Source organism: Cydia strobilella, chromosome 19 (genome assembly GCF_947568885.1).
Source record: "Cydia strobilella chromosome 19, ilCydStro3.1, whole genome shotgun sequence".
Taxonomy (NCBI): domain Eukaryota; kingdom Metazoa; phylum Arthropoda; class Insecta; order Lepidoptera; family Tortricidae; genus Cydia; species Cydia strobilella.
Window position 1 is genome coordinate 5,286,652 of NC_086059.1, and position 25,501 is coordinate 5,312,152.

General features: G+C 40.4%; 1 protein-coding gene across 1 annotated transcript in view; it reads left to right on the forward strand.

The window, feature by feature from the left end:
- Positions 1–24,685, forward strand: part of LOC134750211 (jmjC domain-containing histone demethylation protein 1) — a 37,341-nt gene extending 12,656 nt beyond the window's left edge. The window contains exons 3-21 of the mRNA XM_063685344.1: positions 3,122–3,233; positions 7,012–7,176; positions 8,001–8,136; positions 8,684–8,811; positions 9,288–9,437; positions 9,849–10,034; positions 11,455–11,614; positions 12,274–12,400; positions 13,023–13,146; positions 13,355–13,445; positions 13,894–14,048; positions 14,897–14,995; positions 16,035–16,125; positions 16,636–16,799; positions 17,531–17,704; positions 18,349–18,485; positions 19,355–19,643; positions 19,795–19,961; positions 20,807–24,685. Of these exons, the coding sequence (XP_063541414.1) occupies positions 3,122–3,233; positions 7,012–7,176; positions 8,001–8,136; positions 8,684–8,811; positions 9,288–9,437; positions 9,849–10,034; positions 11,455–11,614; positions 12,274–12,400; positions 13,023–13,146; positions 13,355–13,445; positions 13,894–14,048; positions 14,897–14,995; positions 16,035–16,125; positions 16,636–16,799; positions 17,531–17,704; positions 18,349–18,485; positions 19,355–19,643; positions 19,795–19,961; positions 20,807–20,924 (2,773 nt within the window). The 3' untranslated portion in view covers positions 20,925–24,685. The remainder of the gene's footprint in view (positions 1–3,121; positions 3,234–7,011; positions 7,177–8,000; positions 8,137–8,683; positions 8,812–9,287; positions 9,438–9,848; positions 10,035–11,454; positions 11,615–12,273; positions 12,401–13,022; positions 13,147–13,354; positions 13,446–13,893; positions 14,049–14,896; positions 14,996–16,034; positions 16,126–16,635; positions 16,800–17,530; positions 17,705–18,348; positions 18,486–19,354; positions 19,644–19,794; positions 19,962–20,806) is intronic.
- Positions 24,686–25,501: the final 816 nt, after the last annotated feature.

The following is a 25,501-nucleotide window of genomic DNA, read 5'->3' on the forward strand; positions in this document are numbered from 1 at the left end:
ACAAAGGCGAGCTTATCCATATAAGGGATGTAGGGATGGGAAGGGATGTAGTATTTCATAAGACTGTGTCAAGTTTAGTAACATAAGGTGCATTAAAGTAACTTCTAAAGCGGGATAATTTTGAAAATGGCAAATATCTCTACCTAAAACCAGAAGGACTTCGTACTGTAGCAACACTTACGTTACTGCAACCAGACTTGCTGCAGTAGAAAGTGTTTCTTTCTAGTAGAAAATACCATTTAAAAAAATTACCAGCTTTCCAAATTCGGTCAAGAACATGTAAATTTTAAAACTTCGTGATAAAGCAAGATAAACTTCATTCATAAAATGATTGTGTTATGAATGTAGCATATAAACTAGGAAATCGTGACGTACTTTATTTGCCCGTTAAAACAAATTTATTCATTGTGACCGGAAGTGCAGCTTTTTACATTCTTTTGCGCTTTCACTGTATCGTTTGAAATGGGAATACTAGTATACGAGATCATGTAGGAGATGCAAGGATGCCGTCTTAAACTAATGTAAATTTGACAGTTAAGGTTTTCTGAGAAAAACGCATGTGAGAAATTGTCAGTTACATAATAATGCCACAGGGAAATTAACTAGCGCTCTAAAAATGTAAGCAAAGTTTACCGACGAAAGGCCACGCGGTCCTATTCTGAGTAACACGGCAACTAGACGAGTACGATTTCGTAAGTAGCTTTGCAGTTTCGCTGTAGGTCTTCTGAATAGGGATTTAGTTGTTCTAAAGCCTGACCAGTAATATCACGCGCCATGTTGCGGAATTTCATTGAAACCAAATTTTTCATACTATACTGAACTGTCACCATATGACTTAGAATAGAATAGAATATAATTAAGAACGACTCGGGATGACGGTTCGAGAAAATACAGACAGTTTACATTACAAATCGGGTAAAATAATTCAGTGAATTGTTGACTTATTCGATTTGATACTGATTTGTCAGTGACACAAGTGACGTTGAAGAAATATCACTTTTGACACTGTCAGATCAGTATCATATCCTCTAAGAACAAATTAAATTATTTTCTATGAAAATATTTCGGTTTACAGTATAATATCGGAAACAGATCGAATAACTAAAACTCGAATTGCCCGATTGGTAACAATAATATCTTGCCTACTTACATATTCTCTTTTTTACACTGTAGGTATCTACGCTACGGATCGCTACGCCGTAGCTCGTAGAACATCTCAGTATGTAAAAAACTTGACGTTGCTACAAACATCACGAGAGTGATCGAATTTAACCTTTCATATTTGAGTGGTGGTCAAAAATGGTGGATTCAAGCACAAACCTCGGTAGTCGGTAGTGCTACGTATACGGCAAAATAATCTTTCTCAAAAAATTGTGCAAAAATATTACTAATAATTCGGTCAGGATCATCATCCTCATCATACTATAAATACTGCGACAGCTGCGATGGTGTGGTCATGTCTCCCGTATGTCTAATGCCAGAGTTGCTAAGCGCATCTACTACTCAGAGTTGCAAAGTGGGAAGCGGAAACAGGGCGGCCAACTTCTGCGCTACAAAGATGTGCTGAAGCGACACATGCGGAGATGTGACATTGAACCATCGCACTGGGAGACTTCGGCACAAGATCGGCCGAAGTGGAGGCATACAGTGAGTTCAAAAGTGCAAGCCTTTGAAGAACAGAGGGGATTCGAACTCGACGCGAAGCGTGACCAGTTAAAGGCCCGACCACCTGCGGTCATAAACTATAATTTTGTCGGAAGGGTGCTGACCTGCGGTGAGTGTGGTCGTACATTTACCGCGAAAATAGGCTACGTCAGCCACTTGAGAGCTCACGATCGTCGCTCTCACTAACCAGAAAAACCCAGTCGCCGAGGCCGAAACCGGCCTGGACAGGATGATGATGATGATGATGACTATAAATACTTTTCGTTACACATCTCAGTAAAATAAAAATCAGTCTACTACCACCTTCACCAATTTCTAAGCATGATTTTACTAACCTAAGTGTTTGAGGATACGTGAGCGAATTTATGAAGTGCATTTAGTTAGATTAGAAATTTAGAAAGTTTCAGTCGAGCGGCACCTTCCGAATAAATTTAATTCAAGTGCAGTTATTTGCGATATGATTTGACCTTAATTTGTGTTTCCTGTGCTGTATATACAAGTCATAAATTTCAATCGTCATTTTATGCCCTCTTCCCCTCTTGCCGGTACGGTAACTGGGCCAATTAGGAAGCCGTGCCGTTATCGTTTCGATCCCGCAACCATATGAGCAACCTTAACGAGCTCTGAAGGCCTACCGCCAACACCGAAAATCGTTATCTGCCTCTATCGCTCTTGCAAATTCGAGGGATAGAGAGGCAGAAAACGATTTTTCGATGTTGGCGGAAGGCCCTCTGGCCGTTAACCCCTAAACGGCGCGAGACTAACGCACAAGACCAAGTGAATCGGGGGCTCGGGGCCACGCGGTATCATGGTGTCTCTGCGTAGAACAGCGTGTATAATAATTAGATATTCCTTTTGTTCCATAAAATAAATAAGCAAATAGAATTGCATGACGGCTAAGTGTTTAATCACTTATGACTTTTATCACGTAATTAATCTATAAAGTCTGCTCACTTTATAAACAAAACGGATGTTTTATTCAAGCAATTTTATCAATTCATTTTAAAGACAAGTATGAAGAATATAATGATAGTAAAACATTATCATGTAAATATCTTACGTATTACATATCTTATTAGCTACGTTTATAATGTTTATTGCATTTACAGAGCTACTCCCTAAGTTTTACCGGTGTAGCAAATAAATTTCCTCGAAGAAAAACAATTTTTCGACGCGGTTTCGTGGGACACTATGTTGAAGTTTATATACGTACTTACAATAAATATTTGTTTCGTATAGTATTTACAGAACTACCGCCTTATTCATAAAACTTTACAAGCCAAAATTACAGATTAAGACAAACGATTAATATTTAATTGAGGCTTGTATCGCGTTTATGAATAACGCCATTAGTCTCGACGAACAGGCGAACTTCCGCAAATCTTTCGCCACGTCCACTCCCCTTTGACCCTAGCGACGCTCTGTTGACGCTCCCCTAAACTCCGCTTTGTTTCAGGGTGCCGACGAGCAACTTCACAGTGAACGATGTGCGCATGTGCGTGGGCTCGCGCCGCCTGCTCGACGTCATGGACGTCAACACGCAGAAAAACATCGAGATGACTATGAAGGTATTGCCATGTAATTACTAATAGGGCTACTACTTATCCCAGGCGGTGGTAGAAGGTAACTGAGTATGGACCAAAACTGGCCATAATAATTTCTTATCAAGATATGTAGCGGCGGCAAGGAACTTACTAGTAAAAAATATTTTTAGCACAGTCCTACAAAAATCGACCTAGTCAACACAGTGAAAAACAACGAGACTATAACTAGAGCTGTTGCCATGTACTTATTCTAGGTTTATCGCTTATCTCATGCAGTTGGCAAAGTTGCGCGGTGACTTTATTGTAGAAGGTAGCAGAGTATTGAGACTAAAACTGACCATAATAACTTATCAACCGGCAGTTAAACGGTATACCTATAGATATGTACCGGCGGCAATCGACGTAGTCCTAAATGTCCTAATAATGTAAATAGAAAATCGATCAGTAAGTCGATACACAGAAAAACGTGGAGATGCCTATCCAGAATCAGATAGACTAAACGGACAGCTGAACCAAAAATAAATAGATTACATTTAGCCAGTGGCGTAACCAGGGGGGGAGGTGGGGGGCAGAGGGGGCAAGTGCAAAATGGGCAAAAGGCAGCAGCAGGGAAACTTTTGTCAGTCGTCAGGGGGCGCAAATTTGGTGACTGCCCCGGGCGCCATATACTCTAGCTACGCCCCGGCATTTAAATTAAATTAAATTGACATTTATTTCAGGCCTAATACACCCATATGTGTTAGTAACTTACATAGCTAATAAAAATAATGTTAATGCTATTACAAAACAAATTAAATTAATTTAGCATATTTATGTAAAAATACGAGTAAAAGTCGTATGTAAATAAAATATGAATGACCCCAGGGCAGACCAAAAAAGCGATGGCTCGATGTCGTGAAAACAGAAACAGAAAACGGGCTCACACGAGAGGACGCCCAGGATCGCGCAAACTGGAGAAATTCAAGTAGGAAAGCGGACCCTCGCAAAGGCCGGGATAACGCTAGGTAGAAGAAGAAAAAATATGAATTATACCATACAGTAGAAATCTTAAGGAAAGTGCTGCGTATTTGCTCTAATACATATGTAATTTTGGATACGAAATTGCTCCTAATTCACAGTTACGCAAGGGTTTTAAATATGTTTGAATAATTCAAGATTTTACGCTCTTTAGGCAACATAATTTTCTTCAGAGCTTGAAACCTGAATATGAATACCGTATAAAAAGTTTGAATTCTATAGAAGTCCTTTCTATTGAAAAGCTATATTAAACCGCAGAAATATTGACATGAATTGCGTACTTTCTTTTGAAATGAAGGTTGAATTTATTTGTAACTTAAGATGTTATAGTGTGTTTATTTATGTTTTAGGATTAGGTTGTAATTTATGAACAAAAGAAAAAAAAAGAAAATAATTGAGCCACTCCTGTACAAAGTGTCCATACTAGAACAATCGTATTAATTTCGTTTAAGATTGAACATTAAAACTTCATAAGTCATAATATCCTACCCCGAGATTATCGAGTTACAAACTCCGTGACGATGAAATCTAGGTCTAGAGGATTGGATTGATGACAATGCATTATTAGTATTATTACCTACGAGTAGAAACTAAAAACTCCAGCTAAAGCTCTACACTTCCTGTTTCTTATAGATATGCAATGTTCAATCATAATATTAAATAGGTACAAAAGCCATGCCTTACTAATACTTTAAATGCTAAAGTTACTCTGTATGTCTGTTTGTCATCTCATCACGCCTTAAATCGCTGAACCGATTTAGATACAATTTTTTAACAACTATATTAACTAAGCTATTTTGGACAATGACAACATTATTTACAATATTATACAAATTATATTACTACATAAGACATATTGCTATATAAGTACCAATATATCTATCTATCTATCAATATTAAGAGGGCCTGGCCCTCTGTCGCTGCAGCATTTTCTATTCCAGCCTATTCTGGGCTTTCGTTTTCACTTCACTTCCAATATATTCACACTTCACATGAATATAAATAATACCAATATATATATACATATTATAAACACTATGCATATGCGCAGAGGAGGAGGACTAACTCACTTGTGCTGCACTCAGCAGGTGCTTGTGAAACATGCGTTTGAAAACAAATTTGCTTGGGGCTTGTCTAATTGTCAGGAGAAGTGCATTCCAGAGACGGATAGCTTGAACAGTAGAGGAAGGTGAAATAAAACCACTATGGTGAGGAAGTACGGCAAGTTTAAGAGACCGGGAGGAACGAAGCTCACAGCCCGGACGGGAGGTAACAAAATTAAATTTGGACCTAAGGTAATCAGGGGCGGAAGGATCGAATAAGATTGAGAAAAGAGTACATAAAATTCTAAGAGACCTGCGCTGGCGTACAGGAAGCCATTTCAGTTCGTGACGATAGTGGGAGATATGGTCAAATTTACGCAAACCGAAATATTTATTAGGTAAAGATTATTAAACAAGGCGGTTTTCATTTAGGTTATCCTTTATTAGCTCTATGTGTTCTAGAAGTGTTGTTAGAAGGAGATTGTGATTAAAACCTGCATCTTTGCCCCAAGCAATTTTAAAGTGTTGAAAAACTCATTTGATTAGAGGAGAAATCAAGGGCAGGTCGCGTTTTCAGCTGAAATTACACGTCACGACCCCAATTTACTCGTATTGTGGACTAAAGTCCGTCGTCTGAGCTAGGGAGCTAAAGGAGGCAATGAAATTTCCCGTCTGAGGAAAGTACCAATAACCTTGTTTAGAAGAAATTTGAAACTGCATGTAACACTCTGTAACTACCACATTTCTAGCAAAAAAAAAAATCTGAAGATAACTAATATAATACCTCGTATACAAACAAATCCACACCATGTCACGCCCAGTTTAAAAATAATAGAACTGTAAGTGCGTATTACCTACCAAACATAATTATGTTACGTATATTACATAACGGCACCGCTTGGCGTGGATAAAATGTATACATAAACAATACATTCATATATTATTCATCAGTGCCACTTGGAGAACGGATTTATTGGGGAAAACAAGAGCAATGCTGAGATGGTTCGTTCAAAGCTTTATCCATATGAAATAGACGTGTTAACTGAAATAAAACGAAACGTGTATATTCATTTTTGCCTGTTGATATGTTTTCTAACTATTACATTTTTAAATCGAAAAATTAATGCATCGAGTAGAGATCGCGACTCAGGGACGCCAAACTAACTGATCTATTTCACCGCGTTCCGTTGAACTTCGATAACACAGTTATGATTATGAGAAATCTATTGGTAAGGTTCTGGGTTCAATGTGCATTGCGTCTCACTCTCTCACTAAGCAAAACGTACGACGCAAATACAAATTGAACAAAGAATTTGGACAGGTGGTATACCACCCTTAAGTAAAGAAACTGATAGAAATACTCAAAGTTTATAACATTAATCTTTAGCATAAACATATTTTTCTAAGTTGTACAGTTATAGAAGTTAGACCAAGAAAAGTCTGCAGCGATTTTGACATCACACGCAGTGCCAGTGTTATGTATACGTCATAGTTTCATAGAAGTTTGACGTTTAAAATAACACCTGCACTGCGTGTGCTGTCAGAATCTAAAAAAATTCACTTTTTGAACATTATACTAAACTTAGCTTCCGGACTTCTAATCTATCTTATAATTGTTTTATAAGTATTTCAACTGTTTATTCGGCCGCTCGACAATTTAACAAGTCAAAATCGTGTGCAGATATTTTTAACACTATTAACTTAGGCCCTTTTATTGCGCTTAAAGTTACCTATTTTTCTAGGACTGGCAGCGTTATTACGACGACCCCAACAAGGAGCGCCTCCTGAACGTGATTTCGCTCGAGTTCTCGCACACACGGCTCGAGAACTATGTGCAGGCGCCGAGAGTCGTGCGCCTAATCGACTGGGTGGAGGTTGTCTGGCCTCGTCATCTTAAGGATCAGCAGGTACGCATCAAATTAGATCTTGAGAATTATGCAGTCACGAAATATATGACGATTGAGGACACAACCGGGATAAACGTTAAGATGAGAGAGAGAGAGAGAGAGAGATCTAGATCTTGCTTGCCAACGGTCAGGTGGAGATTGTGCGGAGCAGGTACGACCAGAACTTGGTTTCGAGATTTACGAGAGTTCTCGCACACCCAAGAATTCCGTACCGACTCCGAGAATCGTTCGGCTCGCCGGTTATATAAAGTCGAAAATCATCAGCATCGCCATTGTACGATTGCTACTGCTTTTATGCATTTTAAAATAATATAGACCCCAAAATACGAAATATTATCATTGACGACAGAGATAAGGTTCAGTATTTGTTTAACAATTGCTTGCTTGTAAAATCATTGTACTATATCGTTAGTGACCGCAACCATCATCAGTGAGCCCAAAATTATCGAGGTTTTACAACAACCACCACCACATTATTTGTCGATAACATTTCATGAATAGGTAATGCGATTTATTTGTCAGTATTAGCTTAATATTCAGCTCGTTTTCAGTTATTATGCCATATCTAAATTATTTTAAATGGGTTACTCACGTGTTATTAAGTCCATTAAACGCTGGACATGCTTCGATCCAATTTTCGAGAATCGTCTTCTCGGAGCAACGACTAAACTTTACTGGTCGAGGGTGCGACGTCCGAGATTTTCAGTCCTCACAGGAGTTTTCTAGTTAAAATTATTACGCCATGTCGCTCAGCTCAGAGCTAATATACATAAATTTCAGTTTTAAATACCCAACGTCAAACTGACCTCTTTTCTTCTTTTCAGACTGAATCAACAAACGCTCTAGACGACATGATGTACCCGAAGGTACAGAAATACTGCCTCATGTCAGTTAAAGGCTGCTACACAGACTTCCACATTGACTTCGGAGGCACCTCCGTGTGGTATCACATTTTGAGAGGTAAGACATTATGATACCATTTTCTTTAAAATTGCGTCCAGATTGATAATTGCGCGAGCGAGCCATTTGTAGCTTTCCACTTAGAAGTCCCTTATGCTTCATGTAAATAAGCTTATGGACATGAAGCCTAAGGATTCTCTGATGGAAAGCCACATTTGCGAATCACTGGCGCACTGGCTTGATTTGATTATACACTATATACAGTGTAATGCACGCGAATCGTTCGCAAACACGTTGGATAAATCTGAACGCACCTAAACATCTTAAAGCACATGCACGAATAAAAGTGAATTTATTGCAAGTAATTTTTAACAGGTATATTAAAATCCCGACTCCGGAGTCCGAATCCGAGTTGAATTGAATATGTTTTCTCCAAAAAGGCCCCAGGATCGTCTGTAAATGTTTGGATTACATGATGATTTGTCTTAAATTAAGTACAACAAAAATTACAATGTTCATATTTAATTAGTGAATCAATTTGGAAGAAGTTTGTGCCACACGTGTTTTTATAATTAATTTGCTAATAAAAATCATTTATTATCTTCAGGTGCTAAAGTGTTTTGGCTGATCCCGCCCACTGAGAAGAATCTGCAGCTGTACGAGAAGTGGGTGCTCTCTGGCAAGCAGTCAGACGTTTTCTTCGGAGACACGGTCGAGAAATGTATCCGCGTCCACGTAAGTTTGTGTACATTTACTAATATTGTCATTGCAGAAATACGACGACACATATGCGATGACGTATAAACTTGAAACGAACTAAGGAGAGCTATAAACACATTTATATACTATTACTACGGTTCTCGGATTTTCCCGTTTTAATTAAAACAGATTTTTGAATAGCTGCAAAAGATTGTAGACCTGAGATTGTTAACTCCGTTTTTGAGAATAAAACATGACAGAATAGACAGACAAGAAAGGGATCTTACAAAGCTTACTTTTTTCATTGACTTTTTGACTTATATATTATTTCGTAAAGACGGGCGTTACGAACTACGAAGTGGGCCACTTCGTTGGTGCGCAAATGGCGTTTGTGCACATTTTCGTTGGTGCGCATGATCGCTCGGCATTATATAGGCCAATCCTTACTTTTGAAATTTTTGACTTTTTTCATTTAAGGTACAAAACCTTAAAAAAACCATACCACGTTTCAGCTGCAAGCGGGCCATACATTCTTCATCCCGACCGGATGGATTCACGCCGTGTACACGCCGAGCGACTCGCTGGTGTTCGGCGGGAACTTCCTACACCAGTTCGGCATCGAGAAGCAGCTCAAGATCGCGCAAGTTGAGGACGTTACAAAGGTAAACTATACTGCTTACCACTTTATTCTAATTGGTACTTCATTCTGATGATGACTGTTACCGATTCGTGGCTTTTATTTCAAAACCCTCCTGGAAGCTGTTGATGATTAATATATCGATAATCGGCAATCAATAATTTATACATTCACCTTTTTTGCGCTCGGGATTTGCGTCAGTACGTATATTTCTTGTGAGAGAGAACAATTCATTCGTTAGTCGGGCCAGTTAGATGTCCGAGTATGTGGCAAGATTTGTGGCGCACTCGCCTGTTTTTTTTTTTCTGCAGTCCTCGAATAGCTTAAATACTTCTAATTGACTTCCAGCGGCCCGTTTAGTACATTTTGAAATTATTTGGCGATTCTAAAGTTTTCAATTAGAGATCCATCTAAGTCGAATCGTGTTATATTATAGGTGCCGCAGAAGTTCCGGTACCCGTTCTTCACGGAGATGCTGTGGTACGTGCTGGAGCGGTACGTGGGCGCGCTGCTGGGCCGCAGCCACCTCGCCGCGGAGGGCCCCCCGCCCCCGCCCCCGCCCCCGCCGTCGCCGCACAAGGACCACGTGCACCTCACGCAGAACGAGCTGCACGGCCTGAAGGTACCAGTTACCAGTTACCAGTGCCCAGCTGCCAACACACACTCCACATTTGTTTACACGTTCGCTGCGGGATGGGGTCGAAATACTCTATGCAAAGTATGCTTAATTAACTGACATCAAACATCAACATTTATTTTATTCAGCAAATAGGCCACAAGGGATTTTACACGTCAACATTGAATTTACATACAAGCAAAATATTAATAATAATACATCAACAATTATAAAATAGTTGTATTTTATAATTGTTGATATATTATTTTATTTTATTTTTTATTTTATTTATTAAGGTCTACCAACAGTTATTACATCTGACATTTAATTTACGTTAAACCATAAGAATCATTCAGTGATGCATAACTAATTATTATTTACTGCAACTACAAATTCAAACTAACGTAACGTATTACAATTACTTAGAGATGTATTAGGTCTCTTATAGATATGTGTTAGTAAATATATTAAAATCAGATCAAAACATAATAAAAATTAATGTCTAATTACATAAAAAACTATAATAATAATAATATAAAAAAACACAAAAAAAAAACTGACCATTTGTAAACCTTAACAATGATATAAGGTAGGTACAGCTACGGTGAGTTAAGTGTTGCTATTATTTTCATGCTATCCTAATTTTAATTTAGAAAATTTACTCGATTCCTTTTGTAGTCCAGAGTGGGCCTTCCGACCGTTTGTTCTTTGATATTTTTCTATTAGATGACATCAAAGAGGATATAATAGGGTAGAGCGGTACTGTCATAGTAAATTTTGTAACTACAGTAAATTCACTGCCATCTATCCACACATTTTAAAACTAAAAATGAAGATTTATAAAAATACGATAAAATGTATTTAAATATGGATAAATGTTTTTTTTTATTTGCATTAATTATTTTTATATGATTTTGACCCATGTTCTTACATTGATATGCGTTAAAATTGTTAAATAACAAACGAAACCGTCAACGCCCTCTATACGAGAGTAGGCCAAAGGTAGTGGTGCCAACTGATCGAGAATCAAATTTTCGTGATTTTCGAGGCACGTTTTTTCCTTAGACTGTATCCATCTATTACGGATCTTTGGATGACATTGATAGTCTGTATACAATGTTGCGTCGAATTCGGTCAACTTTTTGTTTTCTAAAAATAAGTGATAAGATAAATCCACAACAACATGATGCTTAAGAGTTCTACGTTTTGAAGCTGTCTGTTCGAGAATTTCGGGATATCACATAGTATCCGATATCGTCATTGCCAAATTATTTCTTGGTTGGTCCGCTATTTCATGATTTCGCGGTTGGTCCCATAGTAAAAGTTGTTCAGTATAATCCCAAAACCTCCCTGGAAACGGGAATGCATTTATTTTTTTAGCCAGCCTGTATATTTTGTTTTACTATATTCTGTTCCTTTATTTCAGGCTATAGTGATGTACTTGCATCAGTTACCAGCCGCTCGCAAGTCAGTGCCAGAGCTACTGGCCGACCCCATAGCGTTGGTCAAGGATGTCCGCACGTTGGTCGAGCAGCACAGACATGACAAACAGCATCTGGCTATCACGGGCGTGCCGGTGTTGAAAGGTAAGAATTAGAGCTGATTAACCCTTTAAACGCCACGGCTATCGTGTGCGGTGCGTCATCGTGAACCTGGTGGGAATCCACGAAGGTGGATATCGAGCTTGAGCCGCGCGCGTCAGTCGATGTCTTTGGCGGTCGAAGGGTTAAGAAAATTAATAAATAGGTTTTCGTTTTTGGCGATCATAAGACCTCATTCTCCAGGTAGAGATCGGGGTGGTATAATATTCCACTCGCCCAAGATCTTTGTACAATGTGCATCGCATCTCAAATATTTTTTAAGCAAAATGTGAGACGCAAATACACATTGGACAAAGATCTCGGACAAGTGGAATACCCTTAAATATGCCTCCTCTACACTTGGCGATGATCATTGATAGTATCATCGTCTATCTTCGGCAAGATCATCGTGCAAGCATCCACATGATCGCCTGTACAACGCAACCACCCGGCGATTCCCTTTGATGCATGCCCAAAAAACCGACAACTCACGGGTCGCAGGCGATCATTGGCGATGATAGACGATGACTGGCGGGGACTGCCGAGTATGAGTACTGCGCACTATCGTGCGCGTCAGTCATCGTCTATCATCGCCGATAGTGTAGAGGAGACATTAAGCTAGGCAGGGATCGGGTGTGTAATGGTCTCGCATGTTCTGATTGCAGGTCCGGATGAAGTGGTGACGGGCGAGCGGCGGCAGTCCAGCGGGCGGGGCGGGCGCGGGGGGCGGGGCGGCGCGCACCGGCCCCGCCCCGACCACGCCCACTCCGCGCCCCGCCGCCGCCGCACCAGGTACCCACCACACACCACACCTAGCTATTTAGATTTTGCCATAAAGCTCTGGCTTCCTAGGAAATTAAGCGGTGCCGTCATATAGCGGCCGTAATACAGCAGTGAACGACGTCACTAGAACGTTATCTATGTAAATCAAATGGCGCGGTTTCCTAGAGGGCGGTGATTGACAGCGTAACGTCAAAAAGCGGTACCGCCATTTGCATGACGGCCGTCTTAACGGTGTCGATAGTTTCGTGAACGTTTTATTTCATACCGGTAAAGCCGTTTCTACTAAAATCTCAAATCGAGATTTGAATAAATGATCTTCCGCACTACGATTATTTTCCTCTTCTGATGATAGTTCATCCTCCAAGTAAATTAATAAAGCTAAATCAAGGTCGTCCATTTTCTCTCCTGCATACGTTTCGTTTGACGTTGGTGGCTGACGGTGTGTCATGATACCGTGGAACTTTCCACGCGTCGTCACCGTAAAGACGGCCGTCTTATTGCGGCCGCTATATGACGGCATCGCTTTCCTAGTGTTAAAGTCATACACCAATCATCATCAAATAAAGGATTTAATACAATAAAAACAGACATAACTTGGGAAACCACTACGACGACTATTTTTAATTAACAGATGTAAGAAATGCGAGGCCTGCCAGCGAACGGACTGCGGGGAATGCGTGTTCTGCCACGACATGGTCAAGTTCGGCGGGCTGGGCCGCGCCAAGCAGACCTGCATCATGCGACAGTGCTTACAGGTAACTGTACTCTTCAAATATCTACGAAGCACCCCTTAAGCTAGGTTTAGACGAAACCAGTGCTGGCTGCCAGTTTGTCTGGCAACCAGTATTTAATGAGAGTACCGCCCTAAAAGACTAAAAACAAAATGTCAGACTGAAGTCACCAACTGACCCTAAATATGTTGTTTTTGCACTATTTGGCTATATGATTTATTTTCTCTTGCAGCCAATGTTACCAGTGACAGCTTCATGTGCCGTTTGTCATCTCGATGGCTGGATGCAAACTCCAGTCGCGCCACAGGCTAAAGGCAATTCGGGTGAGTTTTCTTCTAATTAGTAAAATTGTTCAAGTACTTATTACTGTTAATTGTTCAAACTAGACTACGTGGCTTCCTCTCTAGATAAGATTTATAAAACAAATTAAAAGTACAACGAACTTGATGATCTGGTCACGATGGCAGGGTTGAATAAGAGCAGCTCACAACCGACCGTTCGGCCGACTCTGTCGAGATCCTCAGGGGAGACCTATGTCCGTATACATTGATATCAAAATATCGTCTCGTCCGAGATTTTATCTGGGCGCGTAGCCAACGTGCCAATGTAGTCATCTCTCTCTCTATTACTCTTCCCAATTAGTGCGACAGGGACAGTTGCGTTTCGTTCGCTACGGACCGTTAACGATTGCACGGGGGCAGGCCTCAGGGGCCTCCAAACATTGTCGAAGCTCGCTTGTAAGTTGATAATGATTATGGTCGGATATTGCAGGTCGCAACGGGCCGTCCTCCCTGCGCGAGTGCTCGGTGTGCTACAGCATCGTGCACCCGGCCTGCGTGCCGCCCGGCGGACAGCTCAACGAGGACCTGCCCAACTCCTGGGAGTGCCCCACCTGCACCACCATGGGGCTCAACCACGACTACAAGGTCAGTGTGACCTATCAAACCCTATACTTACTTCACTGGCCCTCCAGTATTCAATGACCCTCCCCAGCCCTAACAATAGGGAATATTACGCGAAACTCTGCGCCAGGGCGCCACTACCACAATCTAAGGGTCTATCGCGAAACAAGAAAATTGAAATTTCGTTATCTCTATCACTCTTGCCTATTCGAGCAATAAAGAGGCAGGATAGCGAAATTTCGGATTCGCGTTTCCCGGTAGGTCCTCTGTAAACAAACCGCCTTGATGCATCAATGTCATATTTTATTATCTCTGAAAACTTGGCAAAAACCTGTTAAAGGTACAGTATGTATAAGTTACTTTATGGTTTACTAAAAAGGCTAGTCCTGCACTCTGGTGGCAGGACATTGCAGTAATATCCCCTATTGGCATTCTGGGTGGACACGCCTAGAGTTAGACTGACAAAAGTCTGCAACGATTTTGATAGCACACGTAGTGCAAGTGTTATTTATACGTCATAATTTCATAAAAGTTTAATTGTGTTATGAAAGTCGTTGCAGACTTATCTTGGTATAACTCTAATACAAATCTCCTCTAGTTTATCTATGGTTGAAGAAAGTTGAAAGTAGTTTGTTAAGACTTGATTTAGCTGTAGGTCCCAGACGGTTCTAAACAAAGACAGATATCGGACATCTCATATTCGAGTAGTTGATCACCGCCACACGGCAGAATATTTCCTAAAACACTACTTTGGACACACGTTTAGAAATATCCTTCGAGTTCTTAGATTTTTAATTGAAATATAAAATCACAGTATTTGACTGTCAAGGATGGTTGATATGCCTTTACTAAGATTCTTATTTGTTTTCCAGCCTCGTCATTTCCGCGCGCGTCAGAAATCTTCGGATCTCAGGAGGATGAGCGTCGGGTCAGATGCCAGTCACATAAGTCGCGAACACAGTAACCTGCAGGTATGTCCTCGCTGCTTTAGGCCTTGGCTGTTCTCAGTGTCACACGCCGGCCGCAGACATCTACAAACACACCATACCGCTGCCCGCCGCGGGCGACGGGTGAGTACGACCAAGGCCTTGCACCATTTTTTACGACAACATTTTTTTACGAGTTGTCGTCGCTTACCAATATGACTGAGTCAAAAATTATTATTATTTTGTAGAACATTGTTTGGGTATTAGGTTTTTTTTTATTGAATCCAATGTTTTCGAAGCCCAAACACATCATTTTTAGGGTTCCGTACCCAAAGGGTAAAAACGGGAAACGGGTTGCCGCTATTGGGACCGTGCACGATGTCAGCGCCACACAGCGGTTGCAACTATAGGCTTGTATTTTGTCAAAACTATTAAGCGAGAGTAAGTAAATCGTAATAATTTCAGTGAAAACTACTGAACGGATTTTTATGCAGTTTTCACCTATGAATAGAGTGATTCTTGAGGAAGCTTAAGGCGTATAATTTAAATTGGTGTAAATTGGTTGAAATATGACGATATTTGGTAATAAAGTCAGAAAAAAATCACGCTGGCTAAGAGCATTAATCGAAAACGCTGCCCAACCCGTTTGAGATATAACAAAACAATGTATGGTGAAAAGATTTCTCTTTCATTGCTCTACAAAAAAGTCCATGATGGTGTATGTCTATCTTTTAAGGATAACTTACTATATCCATTCTTATCTTCTACAAAAAGATTTCATAGTATGTGGTATTTGCAAAGCTATTTACACGGATACAGTGTTAATAATTATCAAATTAAATACATTAGTTATATTAAGCATTTCATACAGTTTACAATGGTTCCTTACACCATACAATTTAAATGAATATCTTAGGAGTAATCGTAAATTAAAGTTCCATTTCGATCCATGTAACTAGTATAAAAATGTTAAAGACGCTAATTCGTAGTTGTCAATTTTTACCACCTTATGCGCTGCGATCGTTTTCCTTACCCCTACCATGTACTTCAGAATTACTTACTTATATTATTACTTATATTTCAGAATAAACTGCCGCCTCCGGGTCCAGTCAAATCGGAGCCCAGTTCCGATAACGAAGGGAAGAATGACGTCCCACATATCAAGTCTGAAAGTGGTAAGTGTGCACTGCTCTTTCCAAACGAACATTCGCTAGAGTAGCTCGCTTTTCATACTTATCACAAAACGCTACCGTCTATCTTTTTGAGGAATGTCTACTCGGCCGGGCTCCTAAGATTATTAATATGTTTGTAAAAGTCTGTTAACTCGCCACTAATTCTTGTCGCTCGGTTTAGAGCTGAGATTATCTACGCGGTCAATCGTTTCTACACAAAGGTAAGCTAATCGATCGTTTGACAAGTAAACCACATGATGCAAGGTTTAATCTGTCTGACCACTGTCTGACCCAGTCACCCGGCCTATGATGCTGATGGTTCTGGGTTCGAATCCCGGGAAGGGCATTTTGTGTGATGAGCACAGGTATTTGTTCCCGAGTCATGGGTGTTTTCTATGTATTATATTGTTATTGTTATCTGAGTACCTACAACACGAGCCTTCTCGAGCTTACTCACAGTTAATTTGTGTAAGAATAAATATTACAATATTTATTTAATAATTTGATGTACAGAAATAAAACGGGAAGGGGAAGGTGGGGAGGGTGGCGCCGGGGAGAACGGGGGCGAGTGGGAGCCCTCGGCCAAGAAGCGGCGCCCGAGCGACGAGCAGGAGGCGCCCAAGAAGCAGGCGCTGCGGGCACATCTCGCGCTGCAGCTCACGCACCACTCCGCTAAGGTAGCCTGGACTCTCATTACATTATAACGCTGGGGTTACAATGGGATGTTGTAACTGAAGTCGTCGTCAATAGAACTTGCAACATTACATTGCGCGGCAAGTAGCCTTGCGTGGAAGTCAACCTCTGCTTCTTCCACTCTTACTTATAGTGGAGTTATAAAATAATGGCTTCTTCATGCTATCAGGCCAGTGCAATATTTGATTGATCGATTGAATTTGTTATCTCGATAGTCAGAAATGCAACAATACTCGCATGGGAGTTCATGTTCCGTTTGTTTCGGCAGTTCCCAGACTTCTGCCCTCGGCCCTCGAGCCTGCCAAGTCACCCCGCGTAAAATGCCACTTCCCATACAAAATAAGGGCCACTTGCACCATCCCACTAACCCGGGGTTAAGTGGTTAAACCGTTAACCCAGTGTCAATTTGTATTGGTGACGATGGTAACTCCAGGTTTAACCAGTTAACCCCGGGTTAGTGGAATGGTGCCAAGTGGCGCTAAGGCGAAAAGGAAGCTGAGGTCCGGCTGTGGCTCTCGAATCAAAAAGTTTGAGAGACCCCTGGTCTTTCTTTACCTTTAAATCTTCTCGAGGCAGAGATGGAGGGTTAGAGCCGGCGTAGCTTTATTTGACGTTCATAAGCGCATTGTAATATGCCTGCTTGAATAATAAACTATCTTTATCTTTAAATCCAACTATCATGAGTATCGTATACATGATGTTTATCTCCTTCCAGCAAATGAAGAAGCCCCTGTACCCGGTGCGACCGGCCCCGCCGGCAGGCGCGGGGCTAGCATGGTCGGGGTCGTCGTGGTTGGACCGCAGCGCCATGCTGTGCGTGTTCGCGCGCCTCACGCCCTCCGAGCTGGCCACGTGCGCGCTCGTCTGCAAGGCCTGGGCCGAGTATTCCGTGAGTACTTCACTAAAATTGTTTATAGGTATACGTTCTTGTGCTTTTGGCAGCGGACTTTCGCCTAGCCATACAGAATTTTACCCGGCCAGAACTGCCGTTCGCATCACGCCCGATGACACAATTTTAATGTAAACAGACGTGCCTCGCCCGAGGCAATACGGCCCGGGCACGTCTACACAGACCGAGCTGCTTCGCGCGGCAATTTTTTCACGAGGTGGCTCGTTCTGTGTGGACCCGCCTTAAAACTATGAAAACGGATTATATCGCGTATATTGAATTTATAATACATCCCTACGTTTCGAACCCTTTACAGCGTTCGTGGACACCCGCCGCGGCGGGGGCGAGTCACCCGTTGACCACGAACGCTGTAAAGGGTGCGAAACGTCGGGATGTATTATAAATTCAATATACGCGATATAATCCGTTTTCATAGTTTAATTTTATGAGTAACTATCGCGGTAACCGAGGACGATATTATGTTTATAAAGTGTCTAAAGTGTTTGTGAATTTGCAGATGGATATTATAAATTCAATATACGCGATATAATCCGTTTTCATAGTTTAATTTTATGAGTAACTATCGCGGTAACCGAAGACGATATTATGTTTATAAAGTGTCTAAAGTGTTTGTGAATTTGCAGATGGATCCATCTCTCTGGCGCAGCATGTCGTTCGTGCAAGTGCGCGTGTCGGCCGCGCAGCTCGCCGGGATCGCGCGCCGCCAGCCTCTGTCGCTGGGCCTGGAGTGGTGCCATCTCGCTCGCCGCCAGCTGGCATGGTAAACATACCTCGCTCTTTTATTTTATTTTTTAGTGTATCTCCGTTAGTTTTCCTTCCCGTAGTGTTCCTCGGCTACTGTTTTGGAGCCCAGGCTCTTCTATGATTTGGTAAATACATTTATTTATGTTACTCATACATTGTTATATTTGTTATTATTTCCTAAATACTCTAAAACTGATAATATAGAAAATAAGGTTTATTTTTAAGTCATTTTAAGTATTGTAATACGGCACCACATACGGCAACTGTTTTAATATATTCATATATATTTGTGACGTTTTCAACCAAAAGGTACCACATTGTCGGTTGTCGATAAGGTTGATTTCTAATTGAAGTTATATGGAAATAGCGCCTTACTGACAAGCAACAATAAGTAAGTTGGTTGAAAATGGCACATTTTATAATTTGTTTCTGCCTATTTAATTATTTTGACTCACATCTAAACTTATGTATTAATAGACCAAGTCTTATAAACTGAAATAGATAACATATATTAAAGAAAAAGTGATCCGTTCTTACCACTGGAGGGCTTCGTCACTTTTTCCTTAATATATGTTATCTATTTCAGTTTATATTTTATATATAGTAGGGTGACTACTTAAAAACACATCAAAATATTGGATAAATAATTTGATTTGTTTCCAAAAGTTGTGTATAGACTTAAGTCTTATTATTTATCTGTATATCTAAATGTAACAAGCACTAAATATAGAGCATATAGTTGGTCAAACCAAATTGTCAGTAAATAAGAATAAAAAAAACTCGTCCTTTTCTTTCGGGTGTTAGTACTAGTGTAAGACAAATTAGTTAGTATGGTTCTGTCTTGTTTGAAATGAGACAGTCCTTTGACAAAGTATATGTTTCCAGGCTCCTAGCCCGGCTGCCGGCGCTGCGCTCGCTGTCCCTGGCGGGCTCCCCGGCCGAGGCGGCGCTCGCGCTGCGCTCCTCCACCTGTCCCCCTCTCACCTCGCTGGACCTCTCGTTCGCGCGCTGCCTCGACGACGCCAAGCTGCGCGGCGTGCTGGCGCCGCCCGAGAACTCGCGGCCCGGGGGAGGCAACCGCACCGGCGCCGAGCCCTCCCGCCTCGCCGCGCTCGCCGTGCTGCGGCTGCCGGGCACGGACATCACGGACGTGGCCATGAGATATGTCGTGCAGGTGGGTGTTTACCTAATACAGGTTCATAGACAGTGGCAACGTTTCAAACTGCCGGGAGTTAAGGCGTTAAGTGAAATCAGATAAAGTAGAATACCTATTGCAATTACTTGGTGATATCTCTAAACAACATCTAATGAGGCATGTTATCCAGGCGCTACCGAAGTTAGTGGAATTGGACGCGTCGTCTTGTGCGCGGCTCACGGACGCGGGCGCGGCGCAGCTGGCGCACCACGGCCTGCAGCGCCTGTCGCTGGGCGGCTGTCGGCTGCTCACCGAGGCCGCGCTGGACCATCTAGCGCGCTGCCCCAACCTCATCAGGTATTTGTTTAAACGCAAACTTCTAAAGACGGCAGGCAGAGCTAGAGACCGGTGGCGAAACAAAAATATACCGAAGCATATTGCATAACGAAATAAGGACGACCTTAAAATTGTCACGCGGAGCAGTTAGGTTTGTACAGACGTGTCTCCCCCGAGGCAAACGCACGTGGGGCCACGAGTTCTCGGTAGAGACGCGTTTCCACGGACCGAACTTCTCGCGACATTTTCTACGTTTTGTGTGGCTAGCATGACTTGCGTCCTCGCTCGCGACTCCATACTTGAAATCTCACTAGATTTATGGAATCGCGCGCGAGAATGCATGCGCCACGCTAGCCTGCCAGATAATACACTAATATGGGGTCATTTTTAACCAGTTAGCCATAGTTGAATATATCATAGATCCGCAGCAGTACAAGTACAACATATTTCTGAATACCATTCTGACTATCCTCTTAATACCATTAATAAATAAATAAGACTTACTGCTCAAGCGCAACTCGAGTCGCGTGCAAGACAAACTAACTACCTTCTTTTTTATTTCTTAGTGGTAAGAGGGTGTTTCGTGCTACTTGATAACGATACCAAGCACGCACCACCAAGCGAGTGCGAGTGAGAGCGAGTGTTGGTGCGAGGGTGACCAAGCACGCGTTGAATATTCGGATTTCAAGAAGTGGCTACAAATTGCTAAGTGCTAAGTGGCTAAGACTTTTTTGGGGACTTTTCGCAACTTATATTACCGTACGGCTAACTGCTCAAAAATAACCCTGTAGCGTCATATTGATTGAGGGCTATTGAATAACTAATTAATTGCCAAAATCATACGTAATACTTCGATTATTTTTCAGACTGGATCTTCGACACGTCCCCCTCGTGTCAACCCAAGCGGTGATCAAATTCGCCGCCAAGTCCAAGCACAACCTGCACGTGCAGGACGTGAAGCTGGTGGAGCTGCGCAAGACCTGATCCGAGGACACGCCGGGGGCAGCACCCGAGCCCCCCGCGCCCCCCGCGCCCCCCGCCCCCCACGCGCCCCACGCGCTCCCCGCGCCGGCTGACGGCTCAACTGACAGTGATACCGGACGCTAGTGATACTAACAGTAAATAAATAGCACGGGACGTTTGACAGTGCTGTTGACGGTTGACGGTTGAAACTCGCGCGTTGAATACGGCAGCGGGTATTCCTATTTGATTTTTAAACTGGTTCCTGTTTCTCGAAGGATATAAGACTTTATTTATCAGTCTAATATTAGTGTTTTGTCAATCCATACGATTCGACTTTTCGTCGACTAATTTTATCTAATACCATTCGAAAAATTAACCTCAGTTTGATTCAATAGAGGTTAAATTCCCACAAAAAGCATTAGTTCAATAGAATTAATGGCTAACATTTTTATGATGGTTCTTTATGCTATAAATAAAATACCCGTCACTTCTACTTATATGCATGTTGTGATACTAATCGATTACGATTAGACGATCTTATCAAGGAGTTTTCTTGTGTGGAATTCTGATTCAGCGAGCAAGGCTGATAGTAATGGATATGTTATTTATAAAATACCATCATACTCATGCTGTGTATTTTATACTTATATGTATTTTATATGTATATTACCACATGGTAGTACCAGTACCTACACACAAGTTTAAAATTGTATTTTAGCTATTTCGTTATAATCAAGAAAAGTGACATTAAATTATATAACATGGGCGTTTTAATTTCATGGCAGCGTGGGCGAGTTAATGTAACAATTTTAAGGGAGACGCTCAATTAAGGTTCATATAAAGGTTATTAACGTTAACCTCTCAAATGAACATGGATCCGCGCAGTAAGTATTGAATTCTAATACAGTTCAAAACCTACTAGCGTGGGTCAGCATTTCGGCATTCGAGAGGTTAGTTAATCATTTCAGCTGAATTTAACTTTAGCTTTAACTCGACAACGCTGCCATGAAATTAAAACGTTGTTACCGATCACTAAACATGAGCTATTGCTGTTTTGGACTTTAGACAAAGATAGAATTATCAGTGTCATTTAAAACTATCTCTTACATGAATTTTTAGTAAAATCCATCACAATCAAATTAGATTTCAATGAAACTGAGAATTCATTCATCCATCGTGCATCCCGCTTTTTTATGTCATGTGGCATATTATTTCCTTTTTTTCTAAATTTTTTCTGTTTACACCACCACACCACAATTCTGTAATGGTGCGGCCAGACATATCGGGATTCGGCGAATATTCGTGATGGCGTCTCTTCCATTTTCCTTGGGTAGCGAGAGACGCCCTCACGAATATTCGCCGAATCCCGATATGTCTGGCCGCACCCTTAAAGATGCATGTGCACAACATATCAAAGGCGTGCTGCTATTAACGCTGCGAGGCGTACGTTAGATGTAAATCAAACAAAGACTTGATTTAAGCCTATTTCGTAATTCGAAGTGATACGATTTCTAAATAAATGATAGAAATATTGTTTTAGAGGTTGTCAAGATAGGAATAGTGAATGATGTGGTTTTTGTAGCAGCTGTTTGAAATTGGAGCGGAAATTAAGCTTTAGTGTGATTTTAGTTAGAAAATTTATTTCATCACATGCTCATGCTCGCTCACACGCTAGCTTTTCCACGCTGGCGTTTAAGGGGTAATACATGATATTACTCCAATTCCAGTCATTTGGAATCTTATATTTGAAGCAAGCATCACATCAAATTATTCACAATTTTAGACAACTGCTAGATAAATGCACTGGGATTCGTGTGTTTTAATAGGATTCTTATAAATATGTAATTAAATCTTGGAGTTTGATTTTTCCAATTATTTTATTCTATCTTTTGCAATATCAGTGCCAACATATAGGTAGTTTCTATATGAATCAGCACATATTTCATTGCACAATCAAATGACTATATTTAAAGTTGAACGATATTAATTTTATTACGTACTGTTGGATTGGTATCTATTATATTTTATTGTTGGTTTTATGTTTGATAATGATGGCCCTTAATGTCGCAGGTTTTCAATAAATAATTGAATAAACCTTTGTACAAAGATAAAGGTAACGATATATATTGATAGTATGTTGCCGGTTCATAGCGTAACCAAGTTTCAACGCCTCCATTTCTTATAAATTACCTACTGCAAACTTAGTTGCCCATATTTATTATAAAATGTTAGAGCAAGCTAGCGATAATACGAAGATCCTCGCTTGATCTGCGATTAAGTTTCGTAAAGGGCTGAAGAATTTGAGTGAGCTAAAGGAGTAGCGAACCGTTAACGCTAACTTGTTTAACTTTTTATGACTCGGAATGCCATTCAAACATGTTATAAAATTAATGAGGAATAATGCTTTATTGAGAAGCTTTGAAACATTGGTTATCCACTGAAGCGGCATACTCAATACTTGTATTCAAATATGGATCTCTGAACTTCTTATAATGATAGGATTCCTTGAACAATTGTTCGTTTATTTTTCTTATATATTGTTCCAGCAATACTTACTTTTTGTAAATATTAAAAGTGATTATTTATTTCGCACTCCTGAAAAGGAATAATTATTTTAGGTTCATGACAATTCTAAGAGCTTGGGTTGTATTTTTCTTAGTTCTAGTCGCTTTTTAGGTTTAAGCTATTATTAATAGGTATGTTTGACTGTGACCGATTATATAACATTTATTGATCATATCTTGAACTTTAGAGGCTACACAACAAAATTACGCTTTACGTTTTCATTGAACACTAACAAAATATTTCCGAAATTTTGTAAAATAATGCTTGAAAAGTAACAATAAAGCTGGTGCAAATTATACAAATTTTTGACACGACGTAATGATTAGTTTTGTATGTTATGATATTATCGTAATAGTTAATAAAATTAGATCAGATTTTCAGTATAATGAACTTTGAGAACAACAGTGAAAATTATATCAGTATGTTAGTTTGTAAGGTCCGACTGCGGTCACAGCGTAAGGTCGGAGGGCCGCCTATAGGTTTAGCATAGAGAGGTAACTATAAATTACACTATACTTGTCAAACTAGCAGATTATTCGTGTTAATACATTTCAGTAAAAAATTACACAAATATACACACATACACATGATACCACGGTTAGTTTAATAGCACACACAATTTAGCATTTACGAAGTCAGACTGGACTCCATTGTTTCGAGTCTTCTTCTATACTCTTGATATATTTTTGAAAACAACAACTATAAAAGTGCCAATAGTGTCTGTTGCTTTGACAAGTGTATATATTTCGCTGAGTGTACATAGGTAGCCTAAGTCGTTATCGAGAATATCGAGTAACATTTGTACTTGAAACCATAGGCTCATAATTAAAATACGGAGCTAGTATCTAAGCATTGTGTGCCTCTGTGTATAGAGAATTTAGTGATAGACAAGAATCGTTAATAAAATTATATATACGGAAAAAAATACAATTATTATTCACAGATAAAAATTATTGGTTAAATAAAATGGTGAATAATGATTATATTACAAAGTCTACATAAATCTAGTTTTCTAAGATGCCTTTATGCGAGAGTTTTTAAATCAATTTGAAAGATTTTTTTTTTTATATTTGACAGCTCGCATGCAGGCCGTCGTTGGTTCCAGCGTGATATTAAACCAATGGCTAGGTTAGTGTAGCGCCCGCACGGCGACGAGCAACATGTATCATTGGTTACCATAAGCACTCATAGTATTTGAAATAAATATTTACAATGAATCTTATTTTATTTCATAAAATAGTACCTAATCATGTCATTAACATACTATCAAGATGGAAGCCCTGCCCCGCGTCTACTCCCGAAAATTAAGGACACTTAACTATTTTATCCTGAAGAAAGGGGACGATGTCACGTGACCGCTTTTCCGTACAAGGGTAGTCCTTATTTTCCCTTTCTCAAATGGGGACTACGTTTGTTTGGAGAAGCATCGTTTTAGATAGATTAGGTGATAAGGTCAAAAGTAAGTAATATCAAACTATAGCACATGGGTAAAAATTTTGGAACAAGTGAACAAGTAGGACAACGATAAGAAACCAACTGTTGTAGTGTTTTTCGACGTGTCTATGGCATTTGATTTCGTGTCACATGACCTACTAATTACTAAAGTTCAAAATCTTGGGATGAGAGGGCCAGCACTGCAATGGCTCAAGTCGTACATAAGAAACCGACAGCAATGTGTTGAGATAAGAAGCTCTGTACACTCAACTATAGTTAATCTTTGTACATGGAAATTAGCCAAGGAGTACCACAAGGTAGTGTACTAGGACCACTCCTTTTTTTGATATATGTCAATGACCTACCAGATATAACTACACATCAATGTACGCTATTTGCTGACGACATATCAATGCTAGTGACATGTAATGATGAAATTCAATATAATAATGACATTAATAATACTATACAATCTATAATCGAATGGCTTGAACTCAATAATTTATCTATTATTCTTAATAAAACTCAATATATCCAATTCCGTAGTGTAAGAAACAACGGAAAGTCATTAGATGTCCGATACAACAATACACAGATTA